Genomic DNA, 23,136 nt, shown 5'->3' on the forward strand with positions numbered 1-23,136 from the left:
GACACCCCTACTAAAAGTCATCAATACATCTGGTATCTTCTGCTACAACTACATGGATGACACACAAATAATCTTCACATTTGTGAACCCCCCATCACCAAGCGGCCCAGACGTTCAAAACGGCTTTGCACAGGTGGACACATAGATGACAGAAAACGGACTAAAAGTCAACCATAGCAAAAGAGAGCTGGTGCCCTGTAATCCTACAGGTTCTAATTCCACATCACAATCCCTTGACCTGACAAGATGGACCCTTGCCAAAGCCCATCAGCCATTGTAAGGAAACTTAGAACGACAATAGACAACACCCTCTCTCAAGCTCTGCAGATTAGACCATCGTCAGAAGCTGTTTCTCCCAGCTGCGCCTATTACGCCACATCTTGCCTTACTTAACATTCACCCACAGGGCCATGGCCATAATTTCTCTAATACTAGCCAAACTACACTATGCGAAGAGCATCTATCACAAACTCCCAGATTTCCTAATGAGGAAACTTCAAAGAGCTGAAAAGGCAGTGGCATGACTACTTGAATTAAGCTATTTGAACACAACATGCCGCCATTACGTATTCTCCAGTGGCTATGCATCAAAAAAAGGGCTTATTACAAACCCTGTGCATCACTCATTGTTCATGCCATGGAGGGGGCTCTTCCTCCTTCAGAAGTAAGGTTCAACACTACACTCCTTCCAGAACACTTAGGTCCAGCAATCTTGCAATAGTACTATTGCCCAAATTTAACAAGAAATGGCAATGGTATTTTTCAGTTCTGGCCACAAAACTGTGGAACACCCTACCCAAACCTCTCCACCTGGAAGTGTACCACCTGACTTTCTGTAAACAGCTCAAGGCTTGGCTTTTCAACCAACCACTTTGAAACAAATGAGAAATATAGTAACCAACCAAAAACTGTGCAACACAAATGTGGGCTAATTTACAACAAGCAATTTTCGAAACTCTTATATATGTAGGTATATTTGAACCTCTGTTTTTAGGGTTTTAAGGTCACCCTCGCCTAGTGGGGTAATAGGGCTAGAGCAGAATTTCAAGACTAGTTGGAATCATTTTGTTTTCTTTAGAGGGAAAACAAATGTCAGGTGAATCCTGTGACTTGTCTCTTGTGAATGCTTCTGACAGTGGGAATTGTCAGTGCGCTTTGTAATAATCTGCTGAGCGGCATCCAGAAAGAAACGCTTAGAAGGTACATAGGGCAGCCAACAGTAAGACCGGAGCAATGTCTGTGCTGACTGCTGACCCATAGAAGGTGCTCTTTCTGATTGTTTTCCAGATAAGTTCATTAAATCAGTGATAATTCTGTCGGCATGTGTCCATCACTTTACTACAAAGAGAAAGTACGTTTGTGCGTTTTTCTGTGGATAGGCGCTCAAAAGGCTCCACTTGCTTCTTGTGGAATCAGTAGAAATTGATAACAAGGATGATGTGGTAAAAAAAAAAGCAGTCAAACATTTGGGGCCCGATTCATGGAATTTTGTGCACGGTGCAAAGTGACTTTGCACTGTTGAAAAGTGACTGCACTGCCGACACAAACCCTGATTCATGGAACTGTGCAAAGTATATTTTTCCGGTGCAGACAGTGCAAAGTCATTTTTGCAGTACAAAGTGACTTTGCAATGGATTTGCATGGCAAAAATACACTTTGCACAATTCCATGAATCAGGGTTTGTGTCGGCAGTGCAAAGTCACTTGGAACCGTGCACAAAATTCCATGAATCCGGCCCTTGGTGTCTAATTTAAAGATGCCAACTCCCATGTAACATTGTGTTATTTTGACTGGTATAAGTAAAGCACACGTCTGCCCTGGGTAATGCACACACTACCGCCAACGAGCCGGAGGTGGTTGAAGCTGCAAACGCAAATATGTTGCCACTGTGAGGAGCAGTAGTGGGTGGTGGCAGCATTGAGGGGCGAGCTGCCGCCCTGACTTGGCACAGGCATGCTAGAAAACAATTGAGCCCTGGCACTTGTTTGTTTTTTAGCTAAGCACTGCATGTAACTCATATAAATGTCAGCAGTTGCATTTCTCAAATGCCATGTAACATACTGTAACATATAGTATGTCATGGCGGGCTCTTATTGAATTCTAATACACGTCTTCCCCTCGCATTGTCACAGGGCTCTGACTAACAGGAAACAGCTGGGCCTCCTCAGCAGGCTTTGCTATCAATGGTAATATTGGAGGATCAAGTCTGAAACTAATTTTGAAAATGAACATGTTTCAAGGCTAACTGCAGCTTATGAAGACACACAATTTCCTAGAAAAATTGCTCTAAGGAAACTAATTGGATCCAATATTTGTAATTACGCCGGTGGAAATGTTTCACAAAAGTACAACACCATGTCGAAATATGTCTTTAATAAGTACACATGTTGCAGTACAATAAATTCAGTATTGTGCAAAAAATCAACAGTTCCTTTATAGACATTCTTGTGCAATAAGTGAAGTAAAAACACAATTGCCAGCTAAGCTTCATAAAATAATGCAATGAGAAGACGTCAGTAATAAAGTGTCCATTCATATATTGCACACCACAAAATTCTCTTGGTTTACACCGGCAAATCTGGCATCCAGGATGCAGAAAACAAATGTATAATTGCCTTATTTTGCTTGACCTGTTTCTATAATGTATATATATTGTCAGGTGAATTTATTATGTGATGTGTGCACTTTTCAAGGCATCACTAGACAATTATTTACCCTTTTGATTACCAAGCCTTAAAAATACTGATATGAAGTATATCTGGGAAGCTAAATGATCAAGTTCTTACATCTCCACCTGGGACAGGATCCTGGTTTCGCTACTTAAAGTGTTTAACCCTGAGCAAATCATGCAATCTCATTGTACCTGATCTACCAACATTGAGAGCCCATAAAAGCAATTCAGTTTCAGCTTTTGTTATGCTCTCTCAAGAGTCACTAAACTAGAGTCAATGATAATCATTGGTTATGTACATAGCGCTTCGCCAAACCACTATACATAGAACATATTCACATACAATAATCACCCAACTAAAGTTAGCATTGAATTATCAACCTTGGAAGGATAAAAGGCTGAGTTGGCCTTGCCAGTATTAGAATCTTTGACCTACAGATCACACACACACATCACAGAAACAAGTGCTCAACCCACTGAGCTACCTTGTTACATATTAATATACTGTCCATTCACGTAGCACACAACATAAATTTGCTTGGCAAATAAGTGAAAACTTTGATTAAGGATGAGCAAAATAAACATCTCACATTCTTTTTGCTTCACCCCTTTCCATAATGTATATACATTGGGAGCCCATAAAAGCAATTCAGTTTGCAACTTTTCTGATTGGCCACCCTAGTTGCCACCCCATTATCCTAAACTATGATCATTATGTGTGTGCATTCGTACTTCATGCCTTTCCTGCATATGTCAGTGCCCCATTTTGGGACACCCCAGCCAAAAGAGCCTGGACAGCCACTGCAAAGCACACTTTAAGCATTTGTGCGGCCCATTTATTGTTTGGGGAACCAAACTGGGAGGAAAGTCAGCTGTCAAGACTGCCAACAAGTGGTCTGTGAACCAAGTGAAGCGACACTTCTGTTTTTGCCCCTCGAGGTGCCTCAATGATCCTACTGGGCCCCATTCTTTTACCATTCTATCACCGCCTGCGGCCTGATAACCATTGCTATGGGTTTTAAGTAAATGATGTAGCGCCATGCAGCGCCAACCTGTTACTATTCTCCCCCAATCAAGCTGTTTTGTTAACGGATTGCGTGTGGAAATCCTGAACAGTTTCAAAACAGCTAGAATGTTTCCCAACACAAAAGCACATGCCCCACTGTAAAATGTGTTAAGATTATCTCAAACAAAACAGTGAGAAGCTGTTCCATGCTATTTAAATACCAAAGGGGGAGGGGCGGATTTCCTTACCATCCCTTTACAAGTATGTGTCGCAGGCGGTATCCGAACACGGCCCACGGGCCTCCGATGACCTAATGAATGCACTTAACCACTACACCAATGCGGTTCTTTTAACACAGCGAATGCTGTGGTAGAATGTACCCTTTGTGTTCCTTCCTCACTGACATTTATTTCATGGGAATGGATGCCACTGGCTGGAGTCACAGCAGAAAGGGCCTTTTGGCCTGTGTCTCTGAGAGAGACTGGGAAGGAATGGGGTGGGGCAGGGCACAGGGGCCCGCTTGCCATTTGTCTGCCTGGCAACCGTTAAATCTGCATCTGCCGTGGTCTTGGTCGACCACAGCATGGAGTCCAGTTGTTTGATGGCATAGTGCTTTACGAAGCTTGCACTCTGTTAAGCAGGTAGGTTATGAAGAGGCCCTATCCGATTATGAGGTACAGTTGTACCCCCAGTCGTATTTTCTAAAGCGTGAAGTCAACAGATCGATTTTTCTGTGGTCTGTGGCACAATACCTTTGAGCTGACCAGACTGCAACCCCAATGCCCCCTCCCGACCACCCCACAACCTCCCTGCCCCAAAAGTGTGTGCTAGTGTGCCTCAAACTGGCGGAACTACAGAGCTGTGGCAGACAGAATGGGACACAGATGTTAAACAGGCACCTAGCCTTTGCTGTTAACAAAGGCCCTGCAATTACTGGTGTAAAGCATTTCACTGTTAGCACCTGCATTCATATGCATACATTTTTAGGCAATTAAAATTGTGATGTGAGTTTAGTACTTGCATGCCAGGGAAGTGATTGGAAGGGTAGAGAGATTACAGGAGGCGGCTTATTCTCACAGCAGTCTTTAAGTGTGTGCTTTCAGACTTAAACGAGAGAGTTAACTGCTTGTTACATTGACGCTGCACTAGAATAGACTCATTAGAATCAGTAAAGAAGTTAGATGCCCTCCACAAAAATAAGTGTGCCCCTCCCCCACCGTTTCTGAAGTTAGCATCCCTCCCAACCTTTGAAGGGTTAGCCTCCCCCCAACCCACCCCTGAAATGTAGGTTTTGTTGTGTTAATGACTCCAATCAAGCATTCCCACTAAGACAGTGCCTTGTCTGGGATTGCTCAAGGGAAGCCCTTATTTATATATTTTTATGACAAGTTATAATCCGGATGATGAACCCTTGTATCACGCCCCTCTCTGAGAATCCCCCTGACCCTGCTGAGCCAAGAAGTAGGTTTGTTTTGCAAATTGAAGAGGTTTATTTGAAAAATTAAACAAGAGATATATATCACACTTTTATAATAAATTAATATTTGATATCACACTTAGACATATGACAATGATCAACAATGGATGATGTTATACTAGCACACTGGTTTAATTACTTAGGAGTAGTATAGAGGACAAGGTAGCTAAGAATGCTTTATGGTTCCAGGGAGATGCAAAGATGAATAAAAGGCAGTACAGAAATAAACTTGATATGATTTGCTAATGTTCACAAATCTATCTAAGTGTGGACATGCTAATATTCACAATTCCATCTAGATGTGACGCAGGCTAATGTTCACAATTCTATCTAAGTGTGGACATGCTAATATTTACAATTCTATCTAAGTGTCGACATACTAATATTCACAATTCCATCTAGACGCGACGCAGGCTAATGTTCACAATCTTATCTAAGTGTGGACATGCTAATATTCACAATTCCATCTAGATGTGACGCAGGCTAATATTTACAATTCTATCTAAGTGTGGACATGCTAATATTCACAATTCCATCTAGATGCGACGCAGGCTAATGTTCACAAATCTATTTAAGTGTGGACATGCTAATATTATGGCACTCTATGTTATTGGGAGGTAAGATAGAGTGGCAGTGGTTTTCTGGAGTAGAGTAATTGCTCTACTCCCCACCCATGCCACACTCACAGTTTTTGTTGGTGTCTATTAGCTGCTGGCTTCCTTGGCGTCCCCTGCAGACACCTGCAGAAACATCTTGGAGCCGCCAATGTCGGAGCCGCCCTTGGTCTTGGGGCCCTTAGCCACAGGGGCTGCCGGGCAGAGGGCTGCCCTGGAAAGGTTCATGATATGTGGCCAGGAGACCAATCAGGGTGTCGGGGGGAGGGTTGGGAGGCGGGATTGGGCTGGGGCAGGAGGGGGGATGGAGGAAGGGGACTGGAGCACCGAGCGTGCTGGAATGCTATTTCAAAACACTTTTACGGTGTTTGAAATGGTAGTAGGGGCATCTGGGGGCAAACTCACCGTGGCCAGCCTCATGTAGGGTGATGGTGGTGGCACCATACAGGCAGCCAATCATGGGAGGGGGAGGGCCGGGAGGCGGGATTTAGCACGGGAGGAAGCCGGGGCTGCAAGCCAGCACGCGGCGGCATGGGGACACCTAAAAACAAGGCCCAAGATGTTAGAGAGGCCGGGGGCTTCAGGGCACTCACCTGCTCACCGGGGGATGCTGGATGTTAAATGGCACGATCCCCCGGTGCAGCGAGCATGGACACAAATGCCTGATACAGGCAGCCAATCACGGGAAGGGGAGGGCCGGAAGGCGGGATTTAGCACAGGAGGAAGCCGGGGCTGCAAGCCAGCACGCGGGGGCCTGGGGACACCTAAAAACAAGGCCCAAGATGTTAGAGAGGCCGGGGGCTTCAGGGCACTCACCTGCTCACTGGGGGATGCCGGATGTTAAATGGCACGATCCCCCGGTGCAGCGAGCATGGACACAAATGCTTGATACACAGGGCCCAAGATATTAGCGAGGCCGGGGCTTCAGGGCACTCACCTGCTCACCGGGGGATGCCGGAAGTTAAATGGCACGATCCCCCGGTGCACGGGAGGAAGCCGGGGCTGCAAGCCAGCACGCGGGGCATGGGGACACCTAAGAATAAGGCCCAAGATGTTAGAGAGGCCGGGGGCTTCAGGGCACTCACCTGCTCACCGGGGGATGCCGGATGTTAAATGGCACGATCCCCCGGTGCAGCGAGCATGGACACAAATGCCTGATACAGGCAGCCAATCACGGGACGGGGAGGGCCAGGAGGTGGGATTTAGCACGGGAGGAAGCCGGGGCTGCAAGCCAGCACGCGGGGGCATGGGGACACCTAGAAACAAGGGCCAAGATGTTAGGGAGGCCGGGGGCTTCAGGGCACTCACCTGCTCACCGGGGGATGCCGGATGTTAAATGGCACGATCCCCCGGTGCAGCGAACATGGACACAAATGTCTGATACAGGCAGCCAATCACGGGAGAGGGAGGGCTGGGAGACGGGATTTAGCACAGGAGGAAGCCGGGGCTGCAAGCCAGCACATGGGGGCATGGGGACACCTAAAAACAAGGCCCAAGATGTTAGAGAGGCTGGGGGCTTCAGGGCACTCACCTGCGCACCGGGGGATGCCGGATGTTAAATGGCACGATCCCCCGGTGCAGCGAGCATGGACACAAATGCCTAATACAGGCAGCCAATCACGGGAAGGGGGGGGCTGGGAGGCGGGATTTAGCACGCTAGGAGCAGGGGCTGCAAGCCAGCACGCGGGGCATGGGGACACCTAAAAACAAGGCCCAAAAACAATGCAAATACAACAGATCTCCACCAACTCGTGGAACTCTCCCGTCCCTCACACACCCAGGTTGTGTATAATAAGTAAAAATGGATCTGTAAGAGTAATCGTTTTTTACACATAAATTGTTTTTTTAAATATACATTATATGTACAGAACGAATCAAAAATTCAGTTTTCAAAGTACATGCAGATTCACAGTCATCAAATTTCATACATTTTTGTGCTAAAGAAATAGAAAACAAATTCATAAATTCATAAATCAAGTAATGATACTATCATATGATGATTGAAATTAATTCTTTTATCTAAATATATAACACTACACTGTCATCATGATTAATATATAATCACCTGGATGGTGTTCCTGACTTCGTTCCTTTCGTAGAACGGGATAAATTTAAACTCTTAACTATGATAAGGATTCCCTGGTGTCTATTGTAGTAGCCACATTCTCAACTGTAAAAAAATAAGGTAGATAGTATAAGTATCTAAAATCGGGTAAGGATGAATATTTAAGAACTTCAGAGTCACATAATATAACAAAAAGAGGGTCTACCTGTGGATCGATGTCAAAGATGTAAATTGCGGTACCGTAATTAGCTCCACTGGTCCCTTTGTGGGTTGGTTTTTAACGCCTGCAAAAAGCAGGCGTTAAATTCCCCAACCCGAAAAGGGACCTCGTAGTAAGGCGGTAAAGATTTACCGGTACCAGTAAAATACCCTTACCGCCTACCGTGTAATGAGGCCCTAAATGTGTTGTACACAAACTAATAGTTGCTTACTATCCTGTGGTCCTTAAATTAGTAACCATCAACCCATTTCCCTAAGTTTTGTTAAAAATAACTCACCTATGGCAACGATTGCTAGCTCTCCATTCGCTTTTCATCAATGCTGACTCGCTGCAGATTCAAAATGGCGGTTATTTGTTGTGAAACGTCATCACGTATTAACGTAATGATGTCATATTTACATTCGTCATAAAGGTGAGTAATATAGGGGGGACACTGAATAAGATTTATTTTTCTGTTTTCAGACAGCTTTATAATCCAATGTAGTTATGCACAACTACCATTTGTGAAAGGTTATTGTATCCCTAAGAGTCTAGCTTCAATTTATGACATTTAAATACATAACAAATTATACTAATGGTGTTATATATATTTATCAAATACAGGAAGGACAGTGTGTACTTACCTGAAGAAGGGATACTTTCATCCCAAAGCGCATCATAGTTGCAAGAGTTTGTTTCAAGACACATAGTCTCTCATTCAATGAATACTCGGACCAGATGTACTCTGATTAAATCACTCAAACTTGAAGGAATGTAAAGTTGCAATTGGAGTATTTGAGATGCACATATGTATTGGTTCTATTTGTACAAATATGTTTTTGTTGATTATAATAAGAAATACAATGTGTGGTGTAAACATTGTATTACTCATTTACAAACATCTTTTTTTAAGGACATTACCAGTCCTTGATAGATTGATTTTTCATTTTGCACACTACTTAATTGATTATTTACTATATTTCATGGGGGTGTCCCCACATGAGTGCCCCGACATTTCTTCAAATTTCAAAGAACTTCACAATCCAGCCAGCATTGCCCATTCTCAAACATGCCTTTCATCAAGAAACTTCTGTGGAAAGGCCTATATCTTCAACCGCAGTATCTCATCGAAACAAACAAACTCCTGAATGAGGCACAACATAGATGTAATCCTTCTAGGAGTACAGAACCGACTCTGTGCTCCACCTGGGATGCACTTAAAAACAATGCAGATGAAAACTCAGAGAGTGCTCGCATCCTGCTAGACATCTCAGCCACATTTGAGACCATTGGTCACAAGATCTCCCTAATCTAAAGACTGGAAGATATTGGTATTAAAGAAATAGCTTGACACTGGATCCCCAACTTCCACACGCATAGAACCGAAACTACTATCCTGCGCCCCTACAATTCCTGGCTCACCCACCTACCTGCAGAGTACTCCAAGGATCCACACACTCATCTCTACTTTTCACCATCGATGTGACACCCCTACTAAAAGTCATCAATACATCTGGTATCTTCTGCTACAACTACATGGATGACACACAAATAATCTTCACATTTGTGAACCCCCCATCACCAAGCGGCCCAGACGTTCAAAACGGATTTGCACAGGTGGACACATAGATGACAGAAAACGGACTAAAAGTCAACCATAGCAAAAGAGAGCTGGTGCCCTGTAATCCTACAGGTTCTAATTCCACATCACAATCCCTTGACCTGACAAGATGGACCCTTGCCTAAGCCCATCAGCCATTGTAAGGAAACTTAGAACGACAATAGACAACACCCTCTCTCAAGCTCTGCAGATTAGACCATCGTCAGAAGCTGCTTCTCCCAGCTGCGCCTATTACGCCACATCTTGCCTTACTTAACATTCACCCACAGGGCCATGGCCATAATTTCTCTAATACTAGCCAAACTACACTATGCGAAGAGCATCTATCACAAACTCCCAGATTTCCTAATGAGGAAACTTCAAAGAGCTGAAAAGGCAGTGGCAAGACTACTTGAATTAAGCTATTTGAACACAACATGCCGCCATTACGTATTCTCCAGTGGCTATGCATCAAAAAAGGGCTTATTACAAACCATGTGCATCACTCATTGTTCATGCCATGGAGGGGGCTCTTCCTCCTTCAGAAGTAAGGTTCAACACTACACTCCTTCCAGAACACTTAGGTCCATCAATCTTGCAATAGTACTATTGCCCAAATTTAACAAGAAATGGCAATGGTATTTTTCAGTTCTGGCCACAAACCTGTGGAACACCCTACCCAAACCTCTCCACCTGGAAGTGTACCACTTGACTTTCTGTAAACAGCTCAAGGCTTGGCTTTTCAACCAACCACTTTGAAACAAATGTGAAATATAGTAACCAACCACAAACTGTGCAACACAAATGTGGGCTAATTTACAACAAGCAATTTTCGAAACTCTTATATATGTAGGTATATTTGAACCTCTGTTTTTAGGGTTTTAAGGTCACCCTCGCCTAGTGGGGTAATAGGGCTAGAGCAGAATTTCAAGACTAGTTGGAATCATTTTGTTTTCTTTTGGGGGAAAACAAATGTCAGGTGAATGCTGTGACTTGTCTCTTTTGAATGCTTCTGACAGTGGTAATTGTCAGTGCGCTTTGTAATAATCTGCTGAGCGGCATCCAGAAAGAAACGCTTAGAAGGTACATAGGCCAGCCAACAGTAAGACCGGAGCAATGTCTGTGCTGACTGCTGACCCATAGAAGGTGCTCTTTCTGAGTGTTTTACAGATAAGTTCATTAGTTCAGTGATAATTCTGTTGGCATGTGTCCATCACTTTACTACAAAGAGAAAGTACGTTTGTGCGTTTTTCTGTGGATAGCCGCTCAACAGGCTCCACTTGCTTCTTGTGGAATCAGTAGAAATTGATAACAAGGATGATGTGGTAAAATAAAAAGCAGTCAAACATTTGGGGCCCGATTCATGGAATTTTTAGCACGGTGCAAAGTGACTTTGCACTGTTGAAAAGTGACTGCACTGCCGACACAAACCCTGATTCATGGAACTGTGCAAAGTATATTTTTCCAGTGCAGACAGTGCAAAGTCATTTTTGCAGTACAAAGTGACTTTGCAATGGATTTGCATGGCAAAAATACACTTTGCACAATTCCATGAATCAGGGTTTGTGTCGGCAGTGCAAAGTCACTTGGAACCGTGCACAAAATTCCATGAATCCGGCCCTTGGTGTCTAATTTAAAGATGCCAACTCCCATGTAACATTGTGTTATTTTGACTGGTTTAAGTAAAGCACACGTCTGCCCTGGGTAATGCACACACTACCGCCAACGAGCCGGAGGTGGTTGAAGCTGCAAACGCAAATATGTTGCCACGGTGAGGAGCAGTAGTGGGTGATGGCAGCATTGAGGGGCGAGCTGCCGCCCTGACTTGGCACAGGCATGCTAGAAAACAATTGAGCCCTGGCACTTGTTTGTTTTTTAGCTAAGCACTGCATGTAACTCATATAAATGTCAGCAGTTGCATTTCTCAAATGCCATGTAACATACTGTAACATATAGTATGTCATGGCAGGCTCTTATTGAATTCTAATACACGTCTTCCCCTCGCATTGTCACAGGGGTCTGACTAACAGGAACCAGCTGGGCCTCCTCAGCAGGCTTTGCTGTCAATGGTAATATTGGAGGATCAAGTCTGAAACTAATTTTGAAAATGAACTTGTTTCAAGGCTAACTGCAGTTTATGAAGACACCCAATTTCCTAGAAAAATTCCTCTAAGGAAACTAATTGGATCCAATGTTTGTAATTACACCGGTGGAAATGTTTCACAAAAGTACAACACCATGTCGAAATATGTCTTTAATAAGTAGACATATTGCAGTACAATAAATTCAGTATTGTGCAAAAAATAAACATTTCCTTTATAGACATTCTTGTGCAATAAGTGAAGTAAAAACACAATTGCCAGCTAAGCTTCATAAAATAATGCATTGAGAAGACGTCAGTAATAAAGTGTCCATTCATATATTGCACACCACAAAATTCTCTTGGTTTACACCGGCAAATCTGGCATCCAGGATGCAGAAAACAAATGTATAATTGCCTTATTTTGCTTGACCTGTTTCTATAATGTATATATATTGTCAGGTGAATTTATTATGTGATGTGTGCACTTTTCAAGGCATCACTAGACAATTATTTACCCTTTTGATTACCAAGCCTTAAAAATACTGATATGAAGTATATCTGGGAAGCTAAATGATCAAGTTCTTACATCTCCACCTGGGATAGGATCCTGGTTTCGCTACTTAAAGTGTTTAACCCTGAGCAAATCATGCAATCTCATTGTACCTGATCTACCAACATTGGGAGCCCATAAAAGCAATTCAGTTTCAGCTTTTGTTATGCTCTCTCAAGAGTCACTAAACTAGAGTCAATGATAATTATTGGTTATGTACATAGCGCTTCGCCAAACCACTATACATAGAACATATTCACATACAATAATCACCCAACTAAAGTTGGCATTGATTTATCGACCTTGGAAGGATAAAAGGCTGAGTTGGCCTTGCCAGTATTAGAATCTTTGACCTACAGATCACACACACACATCACAGAAACAAGTGCTCAACCCACTGAGCTACCTTGTTACATATTAATATACTGTCCATTCATATAGCACACAACATAAAATTTGCTTGGCAAATAAGTGAAAACTTTGATTAAGGATGAGCAAAATAAACATCTCACATTCTTTTTGCTTCACCCCTTTCCATAATGTATATACATTGGGAGCCCATAAAAGCAATTCAGTTTGCAACTTTTCTGATTGGCCACCCTAGTTGCCACCCCATTATCCTAAACTATGATCATTATGTGTGTGCATTCGTACTTCATGCCTCTCCTGCATATGTCAGTGTCCCATTTTGGGACACCCCAGCCAAAAGAGCCTGGACAGCCACTGCAAAGCACACTTTAAGCATTTGTGCGGCCCATTTATTGTTTGGGGAACCAAACTGGGAGGAAAGTCAGCTGTCAAGACTGCCAACAAGTGGTCTGTGAACCAAGTGAAGCGACACTTCTGTTTTTGCCCCTCGAGGTGCCTCAATGATCCTACTGGGCCCCATTCTTTTACCATTCTATCACAGCCTGCGGCCTGATAACCATTGCTATGGGTTTTAAGTAAATGATGTAGCGCCATGCAGCGCCAACCTGTTACTATTCTCCCCCAATCAAGCTGTTTTGTTAACGGATTGCGTGTGGAAATCCTGAACAGTTTCAAAACAGCTAGAATGTTTCCCAACACAAAAGCACAAGCCCCACTGTAAAATGTGTTAAGATTATCTCAAACAAAACAGTGAGAAGCTGTTCCATGCTATTTAAATACCAAAGGGGGGGGGGCGGATTTCCTTACCATCCCTTTACAAGTATGTGTCGCAGGCGGTATCCGAACACGGCCCACGGGCCTCCGATGACCTAATGAATGCACTTAACCACTACACCAATGCGGTTCTTTTAACACAGCGAATGCTGCGGTAGAATGTACCCTTTGTGTTCCTTCTTCACTGACATTTATTTCATGGGAATGGATGCCACTGGCTGGAGTCACAGCAGAAAGGGCCTTTTGGCCTGTGTCTCTGAGAGAGACTGGGAAGGAATGGGGCGGGGCAGGGCACAGGGGCCCGCTTGCCATTTGTCTGCCTGGCAACCGTTAAATCTGCATCTGCCGTGGTCTTGGTCGACCACAGCATGGAGTCCAGTTGTTTGATGGCGTAGTGCTTTACGAAGCTTGCACTCTGTTAAGCAGGTATGTTATGAAGAGGCCCTATCCGATTATGAGGTACAGTTGTACCCCCAGTCGTATTTTCTAAAGCGTGAAGTCAACAGATCGATTTTTCTGTGGTCTGTGGCACAATACCTTTGAGCTGACCAGACTGCAACCCCAATATCCCCTCCCGACCACCCCACAACCTCCCTGCACCAAAATTGTGTGCTAGTGTGCCTCAAACTGGCGGAACTATAGAGCTGTGGCAGACAGAATGGGACACAGATGTTAAACAGGCACCTAGCCTTTGCTGTTAACAAAGGCCCTGCAATTACTGGTGTAAAGCATTTCACTGTTAGCACCTGCATTCATATGCATACATTTTTAGGCAATTAAAATTGTGATGTGAGTTTAGTACTTGCATGCCAGGGAAGTGATTGGAAGGGTAGAGAGAGCACAGGAGGCGGCTTATTCTCACAGTAGTCTTTAAGTGTGTGCTTTCAGACTTAAACGAGAGAGTTAACTGCTTGTTACATTGACGCTGCACTAGAATAGACTCATTAGAATCAGTAAAGAAGTTAGATGCCCTCCACAAAAATAAGTGTGCCCCTCCCCCACCGTCTCTGAAGTTAGCATCCCTCCCAACCTTTGAAGGGTTAGCCTCCCCCCACCCCACCCCTGAAATGTAGGTTTTGTTTTGTTATTGACTCCAATCAAGCATTCCCTCTAAGTCAGTGCCTTGTCTGGGATTGCTCAAGGGAAGCCCTTATTTATATATTTTTATGACAAATTATAATCCGGATGATGAACCCTTGTATCACGCCCCTCTCTGAGAATCCCCCTGACCCCGCTGAGCCAAGAAGTAGGTTTGTTTTGCAAATTGAAGAGGTTTATTTGAAAAATTAAACAAGAGATATATATCACACTTTTATAATAAATTAATATTTGATATCACACTTAGACATATGACAGTGATCAACAATGGATGATGTTATACTAGCACACTGGTTTAATTACTTAGGAGTAGTATAGAGGACAAGGTAGCTAAGAATGCTTTATGGTTCCAAGGAGATGCAAAGATGAATAAAAGGCAGTACAGAAATAAACTTGATATGATTTCAGCAAAAGATAATTTGATCACTTTTTCTCTGACAATTCACTCCCCCCCTATGCAATGTAAGGAGATGGAAGTAACACACACACAGTCTTCAGGAATACAATCACAGTACAATACGAATTCAGTTCCCCCCTAGCAAGCTTAGAGAAACCGGGATGATTTTAAACACAGGCAAAGTACTTTAAAGGTGGTATGCAAAGAAGGGAAAAATATGCTGAAAACGATTTTAATTCCCTATAAGAGATTCAGGGTGGGTGATAGCTACTTTAAATTAGTTCAGGATCACTTTAGCAATGCTCTATGAATGATTGTCAGGTTGCAAACGAATTTCAGCAAAGGAAAGCAAGAAGCTGCTATTTTGACACGTGAAGAAATTTGAGCCAAATCGCAGTTTGCTGAACTTTTTCCGAGTGCGATTACGGGGGAACTATAGGCTTGTTGGAAAGCTTAGAATCTTAGCTTTAAAATGAAAGTTAAATCTCGCTTCTAGCACAAACGGTTCAAGAGATACGGACGATTTCATGAAGGTAGATTCTCAAAATAAAAGTAAAGCTCAGAATGACAGATGACAGTTTTGTAGCTTTGAATCAACAGGAGGGACACGATTTCTATGATGAAGTTCTCAATAGGTTAAAATAGTTTGAATTAGATTATTTTAAACTAAGAGATTGGTTTTGCACAGTTCTGGCTGAGTACTCACACTATATTTTGGACAGGAATGCGACTTCGTCACGGATCGGGTCAGGATTGGCTGCGGTTCTCTCGCCACTGGGTACTGGTTCTGCACACAGCGATCTGGGTCAGCTCTTAGCGATCTGGTCTGGGTCTGGTCTCTCTGGATCTCTGGTCTCTCTGGATACAGCACTGCTTTCTGGGTCTGCTACCGGTTCTGGCAAAAGTTCTTGGCAAAGAATTCAAACAGCTCGCCCGGCTGTTGAATAGTTTGCAAATGATTTTGAGGCCTGCTGAGAATACTTTTGCTTGCAGTAGGCCTTCTTGGTTCAAAGTTCTGTAGTCTCTGGAGATTGATGGATTTGAAGTCTGGAGTCTCTCGGCAAAGCGTCCCGCAAGAAAGTGGAAAGTGAATCCCCCTACCTGGGTTCCAGTGGCTCTTTTTATGTCTTTTGAAAATGGGTGTGGATGCTAACTTTCTTTCCTCAACCCACTCAGGATTTGATAGGTCAAGGATTTCTCTTTGACCTGATTTGAGAAGGGAACAGTGAGTCAGAGTGATGAGGTAGGTTTATGGTCAGAGGATCCTCCCCTTGTCAAATTGCACACAAATCTATTTCTGATCCAAATACCCATTTATCTATGTACCATTTTTCTAATATTATATGTCCAGTTAAAATATTTTCTGTAGCACCAAACCACCTGATCCCTGTCTTTGTAAGATGTTGTGTCCACTTTTGACAGAATTCTGCCCTTTTCATCCAGATAACGACCTCTAAACTTTTCCAGGTTTTACATAAATGTGCACAAGGGATATGGGTTTCAGATGATAAAGTGTCAGATTTTTAACATGCATACATTTGGAGTAACAACCTTATTTTCCGCTACTACTCCCCAGAACATACCACAGAGTCCTGACACCTCTTAAAATGTGCACAGAAAAATCACAAGAATGATGATATTATTTATATAATTTTTACAAGTCCGCACTATGAATTATCCATCTTTTTAAAATTATGCTCTGGCCCCAAAGGGGTGTGGTTTTCCAAAGCAAATGGTGGAATTTCTGGTTTGTCCACTTCCCCCAAGCTCAGCTTGCTCACAGAGGCACTTCTCCTCCCACTTCTCCCAAGAGGAAGCTATTTTATGACCCCCCCCCGCAATATAACATTTGCCTGAGCCCAAGACAGTGCTTTGTTCAGTTTCCTGCAGTCCCCAGGTGCCACTCCCCTAATTCAATCAGAGAGGTGTCATCTGCTTTTGGCAGGGGCAGCAGAATGCAACCAGGCCTGGGATCACAGCTGCTGATCAAGTTTCAACTCCTGTCGGAGGTAGTTGTCAGGCAGAATTCAATCTCTTTAAGCCAGGCTTCAGCTAAATGTCACTTTGGTTCCCAGTTTTCTACATTCAAACCAAACTTGCAATTTTTACACATGCAGCTAGAACACTGATTCTAAGTTCAAAACTATGACATTTAAACAATTGCAACCTTGTGACACTCAAAAGTAGGTCACTCATTTATTCTAAACATTTCGATTTTAGTGGCTTTAAACCCAAATTCACTTAAGCTGCTGACATCCCCAGCTATTTTCAATGCATACATTAGACAATTACTTCCTTCAAATCATTTCAGAATATAGTTTTACATTGTATCCACCTCTTAGTAAGTCTTTCTTTGGCCTGGTGTGGTTCAGTTGTTCAGTTTTACACCAGTGTCTAGTGGTTTTAAAACGCCGGCTTTCTGGTAGTGGTGAGCACCAGTATTGCCCCCATTTTTGACATTAGTAACAACAGATTTTGAACAGCACCATATTCCTTAGCACTGATTTCGCTCATGGCGCTTCTGGCCCCTCACGCTCACACTGGTGGGTGGCAGGTCAGGCGACCATTTTGTTGTGCGCAAAGACTGCGCGGTTCTCCAGGATTCTGGCGCAAATGTGGGCTTTTCCGCCCTCTTGGATTTCCTAAGCCCACATCACCAAGTGTTGCAGCATAATAGTCCAAACGTGGGTCAGGACACCCAACAGTTGCGCCCTGTCTGTGGTCTAGTTCGATTCCAATATACTTGTGGCTCTGGTCTTGTTGGATAAAGCTTGCAGTCTACTACACAGCTCTGTTCAGGTGAGGTGCAGTGCAATGCTGATATACTGTTGGTCCTGATATTGATCAGTAAAGCTTGATGAAGACCAATGGCTGGATCGGATATGGCTGGTGAGGTCCATTATAGATGTGATAAACACCTGGCAGTGTTTTTGATTAGTGTAGCTGGAAGTCCATTTTAAGGAGCAGTTATGGCGAGGTAGAGTATGGAGACAGGAGCGAAAACAGCTGACCTCAAGTCCCATGTTGTGAGACTGAAAGCACCCCATCACTGCTGGCTCAAGGTGCGCTTTGGGAGTGTGGCCGCACAAGGGTGACCCCCACCCGTGCCGGCGCAGCAAATAATGGGCCCCTTGCCTCCAGCTCATTGTCATGTAAACTTAAGTATCTGTCTGGCCCAGTGCCTATTGAAGAATCATGTAGCGCTGGGCGAGGCCCTTAAACACACTTTACAAGGGCAGCAGGAGGCTCAATTCAGGGACGTCATTTTGGGGTTGTCAGGGGTCGCAACTGCGACCCCTGAGGTCTCCCGTGCTACCTCTGTGGTCAACCTTGCTACCCTTGCAATGGAAGCTCCTGGGTTGTGGCCAGTGCCATGTGGCACTTTGTTTCTGTAAAGGCTGGCTTTCTTGTTCAGGCCTCTTAAAAAACATGGGGTTCCACAAGCGTAACAGTTTGTGCAGTGACCCTAAATGGGAAAGAATAGCAATAACAAATCATTTGTCTTTCTGGGATTCTATACAGGTTGGGTGATATTGTATGTATAGTTGTTCTATATACAGCGCTGAAGCGTCAGTGCTATATAATAACACATCATTATCATTTGGCTTTGGACGTCTGCTTGCATTTACAGTAATTTGGTAATATCGGCCTATTCACACTGATGTTAATGATAAATATGGTGATCCATTCTTGTATAAAATGTATATCACATTATAGTGATATTGTAACCATATTTTTCGTAGTGTACTTAGGAACAATGCTATGTGATGCAACTGCCTGTTTTTTCAAGGGGTGAAACGTTGTGTTCCATCGCTTCCCGTGATGTCACTACTGGGTGGGGACAAATGGCATAACTTTCTGTGATGTCATCAGAGGTCATGGGTCGTGTGATGTCACTTCCACTACCCATGGCATTTTGGTGAACTGGCGTCCCTGGCTCACTTCGGTTGTTTGGCTGATACTTGATCTGATAGGCATTTGAGGGCCATATTTGGGAGGTAACTGGGGCTGTGTGGGGCTTTTATTTGTAAGTGTCCCATCGCAGTTCTAATTCCAACACATTCTATAAAATGGCCTGCTGTAGACAGAGGTAGGTTTAACAAAAGTAATCACCGGCCTCTAACTTTAGGTGCCAACCAAACACATCTTTGAGTCAAGCGGCGTCTCAGCGGGGTTCAGTGTGGTCCAATGGGCGCCGTCAGATTGTTGCAGAGGGTAGGGCTGGGTCATGGGGTTGAGGGCGTTGGTGGGGGTGGGGGCCCTGAACAGGGCACTGGCAGGGCAGACCCGAGACCCACTGGCACTGCGCCCGGTCGCTCACGGAAGACATGACTTAATGCCCCTCCCCTCCCCAGCCCCCACTGTGTGTTCCAACGTTCTCTATTTTGAGCCTCCCATTCGCCACCTTGCACTGGGCCTCCTGTGTATTGTATTCATGTTCCCAGTTATTTTTGACGAACTGTGTTCTGAGACATCCTGTACGCGCAGCACCGGGCGCGGCAACTCGGTTAGAAAGGCGCAAGTGAACACATTAACGCAATTGCATGTGTTGTGACTGACGTACTCTGAACTGCACGGTTTCCCTGAATTCTGTGGCCTGTGAATGCTGAGCCTCGGCTGCCGCATGCCCATGAGGGGTGTGTGATGGGACACCTTTGCTTTTCGCATGAACGGAGACTTGTCCTCATGCCTGATGTGTCAGAAGGTAACCCGAGCTTAGCCCTCAGGCTCTGCCTGCCCTACCCACAGGAGCACCCTGTGACGCCATACAGACAGGCTCCAGCCCCCAGCCCACACCTCTCAGGCCTCTTCATTATTAAATTCAAGATCCCAAGAGCAGCCGCATCGGCTCCAGCAGCGGCTGCGCACCTGAGCACCCTTCATTCCAAGCTGACCACCATCCAGTGCCTGTACCCCACCGGCACCATGCTCCGGCTTCTAGGAGTCCTACTGGCCCTGACTGCCGGCTCTCTGGCCGCCGAGTGCCCTGCTCCATGCAAAGGTAAAACTCCAACTATGACGCACTTCAAGACCAGAGGAACTTTCTGACGGCCAGAAATATGACAACGATGTTAGGGAATAGTTTTCAAGTGCTCCAAAATGGGCCGTTTTCGCAGCACTTTCGATTTGTCAGTTTGTGTATATAGCTGTCCATCTGCCATATATTGGTATGTTAGAATTATTTATATATGTATTTCTATGGTTACGGGGAGTATAGCTCAGTGGCGTCTTGGTAGCAAGACACGTAGAGCAACCCAGGTTCGAGTCCCGGTCCTCGCTTAGAAACTTCTTCGGTGTCCAGCGCGTTATAAAAAAAAAACAATTATAATTATGTCTTTGGGTTCTATTTCTAATGATCTTTCGCTATATATATTTATGCAGTTGTATTTATCTATATGCCTTTTTATCTCTATGTTTATCTATGAATCGGGCTATCTATATCTCTCTTCTTTTGCCTGTGTACGTCTGTCTTTCACCTCAGCAGCATTGTCAAGGCATTCATATGATATTATGGGTTATTTATAACGCGCTTAAGACCCAGAGGTTTGTAAGGGCGGACCCGGGGATCGAACCTGTGTTGTTCCTTGTCGTCTTGCTTCCATAGCGAGCACGTTGCCACTGAGTATCCTCCCACATGTTTCAGCGCCTTTTTTGTCTCTAAGCTTTCATAGACATCCACTGTGGCAAACTGCAGCCTACATTTTATGTATGAAACATTGTTTGAATTACTCATGTGAGGAAAGACGAATTGTCTGTTTGGGGGGCTGTTTTCCATAGCACTGGCTGCATGCCAACTGCCTCTAACCATTCTAATAATATCTGTTGGTAGTGGCCGATTTAATGTTACTCAATGCATTGACCTCAGAAAGATGGAGGGTTGAGTTGGTCAAGCCAAAGTTCAAGCCATGTCATAGGCGAGTGCTTCCCTCGTGAGCTGGCCACTCAGCAGAGCAATGCGCTGAAAGTCAATGCCTTATTCCAAGTTCAGATCAGTTTTTTACACTGCTCATCGCGATTTATTTGCCGTTAAATTACACTTAATAAGCAACATACGTTGATAAAAGCCACTGCGCCCAGAAATAAAGTATAGTACAATTACAGGGTAAAGCTGGAGACTGAAGTCACTGCCTGAGCTACATGTAGCCCTTCTGAAATCAATAGCAACAATGCAGTGCCAAATAGCGCACCAGTTTTTAATACAGGCCCTGCTGCCACACTTTTAGCATTTCATAGCACTGCAAACGATAGATATTTCTATTCAGCAATCAAACGGGGCTCAGTTCATGGACTGGTGAAGTGTACAGTTGAGCCAGCCCTGCTGGGTCAAACCTTTAACCTGCGGGCTGTCCTGCCGGGATTCAAACCTGTGACCTGCGGGCTGCCCTTCCGGGATTCAAACCTGTGACCTGCGGGCTGCCCTTCCGGGATTCAAACCTTTGACCTGCGGGCTGTCCTGACAGGATTCAAACCTGTGACCTGCGGGCTGCCCTTCCGGGATTCAAACCTGTGACCTGTGGGCTGCCCACCAACCCTACCCACCATAGTCATTGGCGAGCAATTATAGCGGGAGTAGTCTGAAACATATGTAGAGCCACAGGGGGCATAGCCCTGTACAATAGCACAACATAAAATGCACAAAACAAAGCATATCCATATGTCTTACTATGTGGGGATACATGTGTATGTATAGGTGTGTGTGGGGGGGGGGGGCAGGTGCATGTTTGCTCAGTGAAAAAGGTAGGTTGTCTAGTGATCTTTTTATGTAATCCAGCTGAACGACTGACTTGTAAATGCAAGTCTTGTTAAAAGGCATGCCCAACGCGCACCCACATATTAGTGATGTTCAGCAGGGGGGTGAGGCCAGCATAGCATTTTTTCGCCTGGGTGATACCAAACAGGTTTTTTAACCAGCCCTTCAGCACTCCGGCACCTCCGGGTCTCTCCTTTTCCAACCATTGTGTGTGCAAGAATGCGGTTTCGCCACTCGCGCACGTCACGTCGAAAACCCCTCTTTCAGGCGGGCCTTACTAGGAAATGAGTCACGTTCGATGGGGTCATTTACAAAACAAAAAAGTCGCTAAGTTGTTCGGCGGGATCCCTAGTCGCCTCCTCTCCATGGTCCTCTGGTTCTCTAGCAGGGCCTTTCGATGGAAAAGCAGCCCATCGCCCATCGTGTACGCGAAGACCCCCCCCCCCCCCACAGACATTCGGACAATTTAACTTCTGGATCTGAGTCATAGTAGCACACAGTATCATGAATGCGGTGGTTAGCGGGTTTCAAAAGGCAAATAACATACAATACATAATACATTCCTGCTTTAAGCGCCGAATGTCTGTACTATGTATTATTCCCCAGCATTCCCTGGTATAGGAGCGAATGTGAGTGCCTGTGTCTTTTGATAGACAGGTGGATGCTGAGCTACTTGGGCGCATTCTTGAAAGCAGGGCCACCGGATGTTTGGTTTAAAGGTTATGTTTTGTTACGTTGGATTTGCAAAGCACACCGCAGCCATTTATATGTCCATGTCGGGTTGGTGATTTTGATCACTGAATTCCTGAGCTGTGGTGGCCAGTCGTGGGGTATATGGGGGTGGGGGGGAGACTGGGGTCAGAAGCCGAGCAGCATTTCACATCCCCTCCTTGTCTGAGCTTGTGAGGGGGGGGTGTCCCTTGCACGGGGTCCCAACTGCCCTCCCTGTGATGATGGGATGTGTGCGCGTGAATGTGAGTTTCTGGCTGGTTGTGTCAGATATGGGGCTTGGGGACCCATACGGACACCTCAAAGGGCCGTGGTGTTGTGTGTCAGGGGGTAAGAGCAAGTCAATGAGGCCATTTTAAGGGTAATAGAGCAGGCTGGGGGATGGTCTGGTGGCCTCATTGCACTGTAGTTGTCATTCCGTAAAACACTGGCGAATGGTAGGCATGTTGCCTATGTCGACTATTTGCAAATGTGCATTGTAATAAACATTGTATGCAAATAGCACACCACATTGGCAGAATATTGCTGTCTGTCCCGTACCAGTACCATTTAGGATTGTAAGGCTATCCTTACCATGTGGTGTGTTGTTGGCTTTGCCAGTTGCTTGAGTAAAGTGCACGTTCGTCTGTGGGCATCTTTCGCCTGTGTAAGGCTGGAAGCATTGCATTTATAATATCTGGTATTTTATGTTACATGGACTTGTATAGCGCACAAACACCCAAGGCAACATTTGGCGCTAAAGATACCAAGAGA

General features: G+C 44.6%; 1 protein-coding gene across 2 annotated transcripts in view; it reads left to right on the forward strand.

Annotated features, from left to right (window-relative positions):
* The first annotated feature begins 19,574 nt into the window (after nt 1–19,574).
* Nucleotides 19,575–23,136, forward strand: part of LOC138503572 (uncharacterized) — a 40,305-nt gene continuing 36,743 nt past the window's right edge. For both annotated transcript variants that reach the window (XM_069623398.1, XM_069623399.1), the window contains exon 1: nt 19,575–19,905. In XM_069623398.1, coding sequence (XP_069479499.1) covers nt 19,590–19,905 — 316 coding nt within the window. In that variant the 5' untranslated portion in view covers nt 19,575–19,589. The remainder of the gene's footprint in view (nt 19,906–23,136) is intronic.

The sequence above is a fragment of the Ambystoma mexicanum genome, chromosome 11 (assembly GCF_040938575.1).
Source record: "Ambystoma mexicanum isolate Mex_15411 chromosome 11, UKY_AmexF1_1, whole genome shotgun sequence".
Lineage (NCBI taxonomy): Eukaryota > Metazoa > Chordata > Amphibia > Caudata > Ambystomatidae > Ambystoma > Ambystoma mexicanum.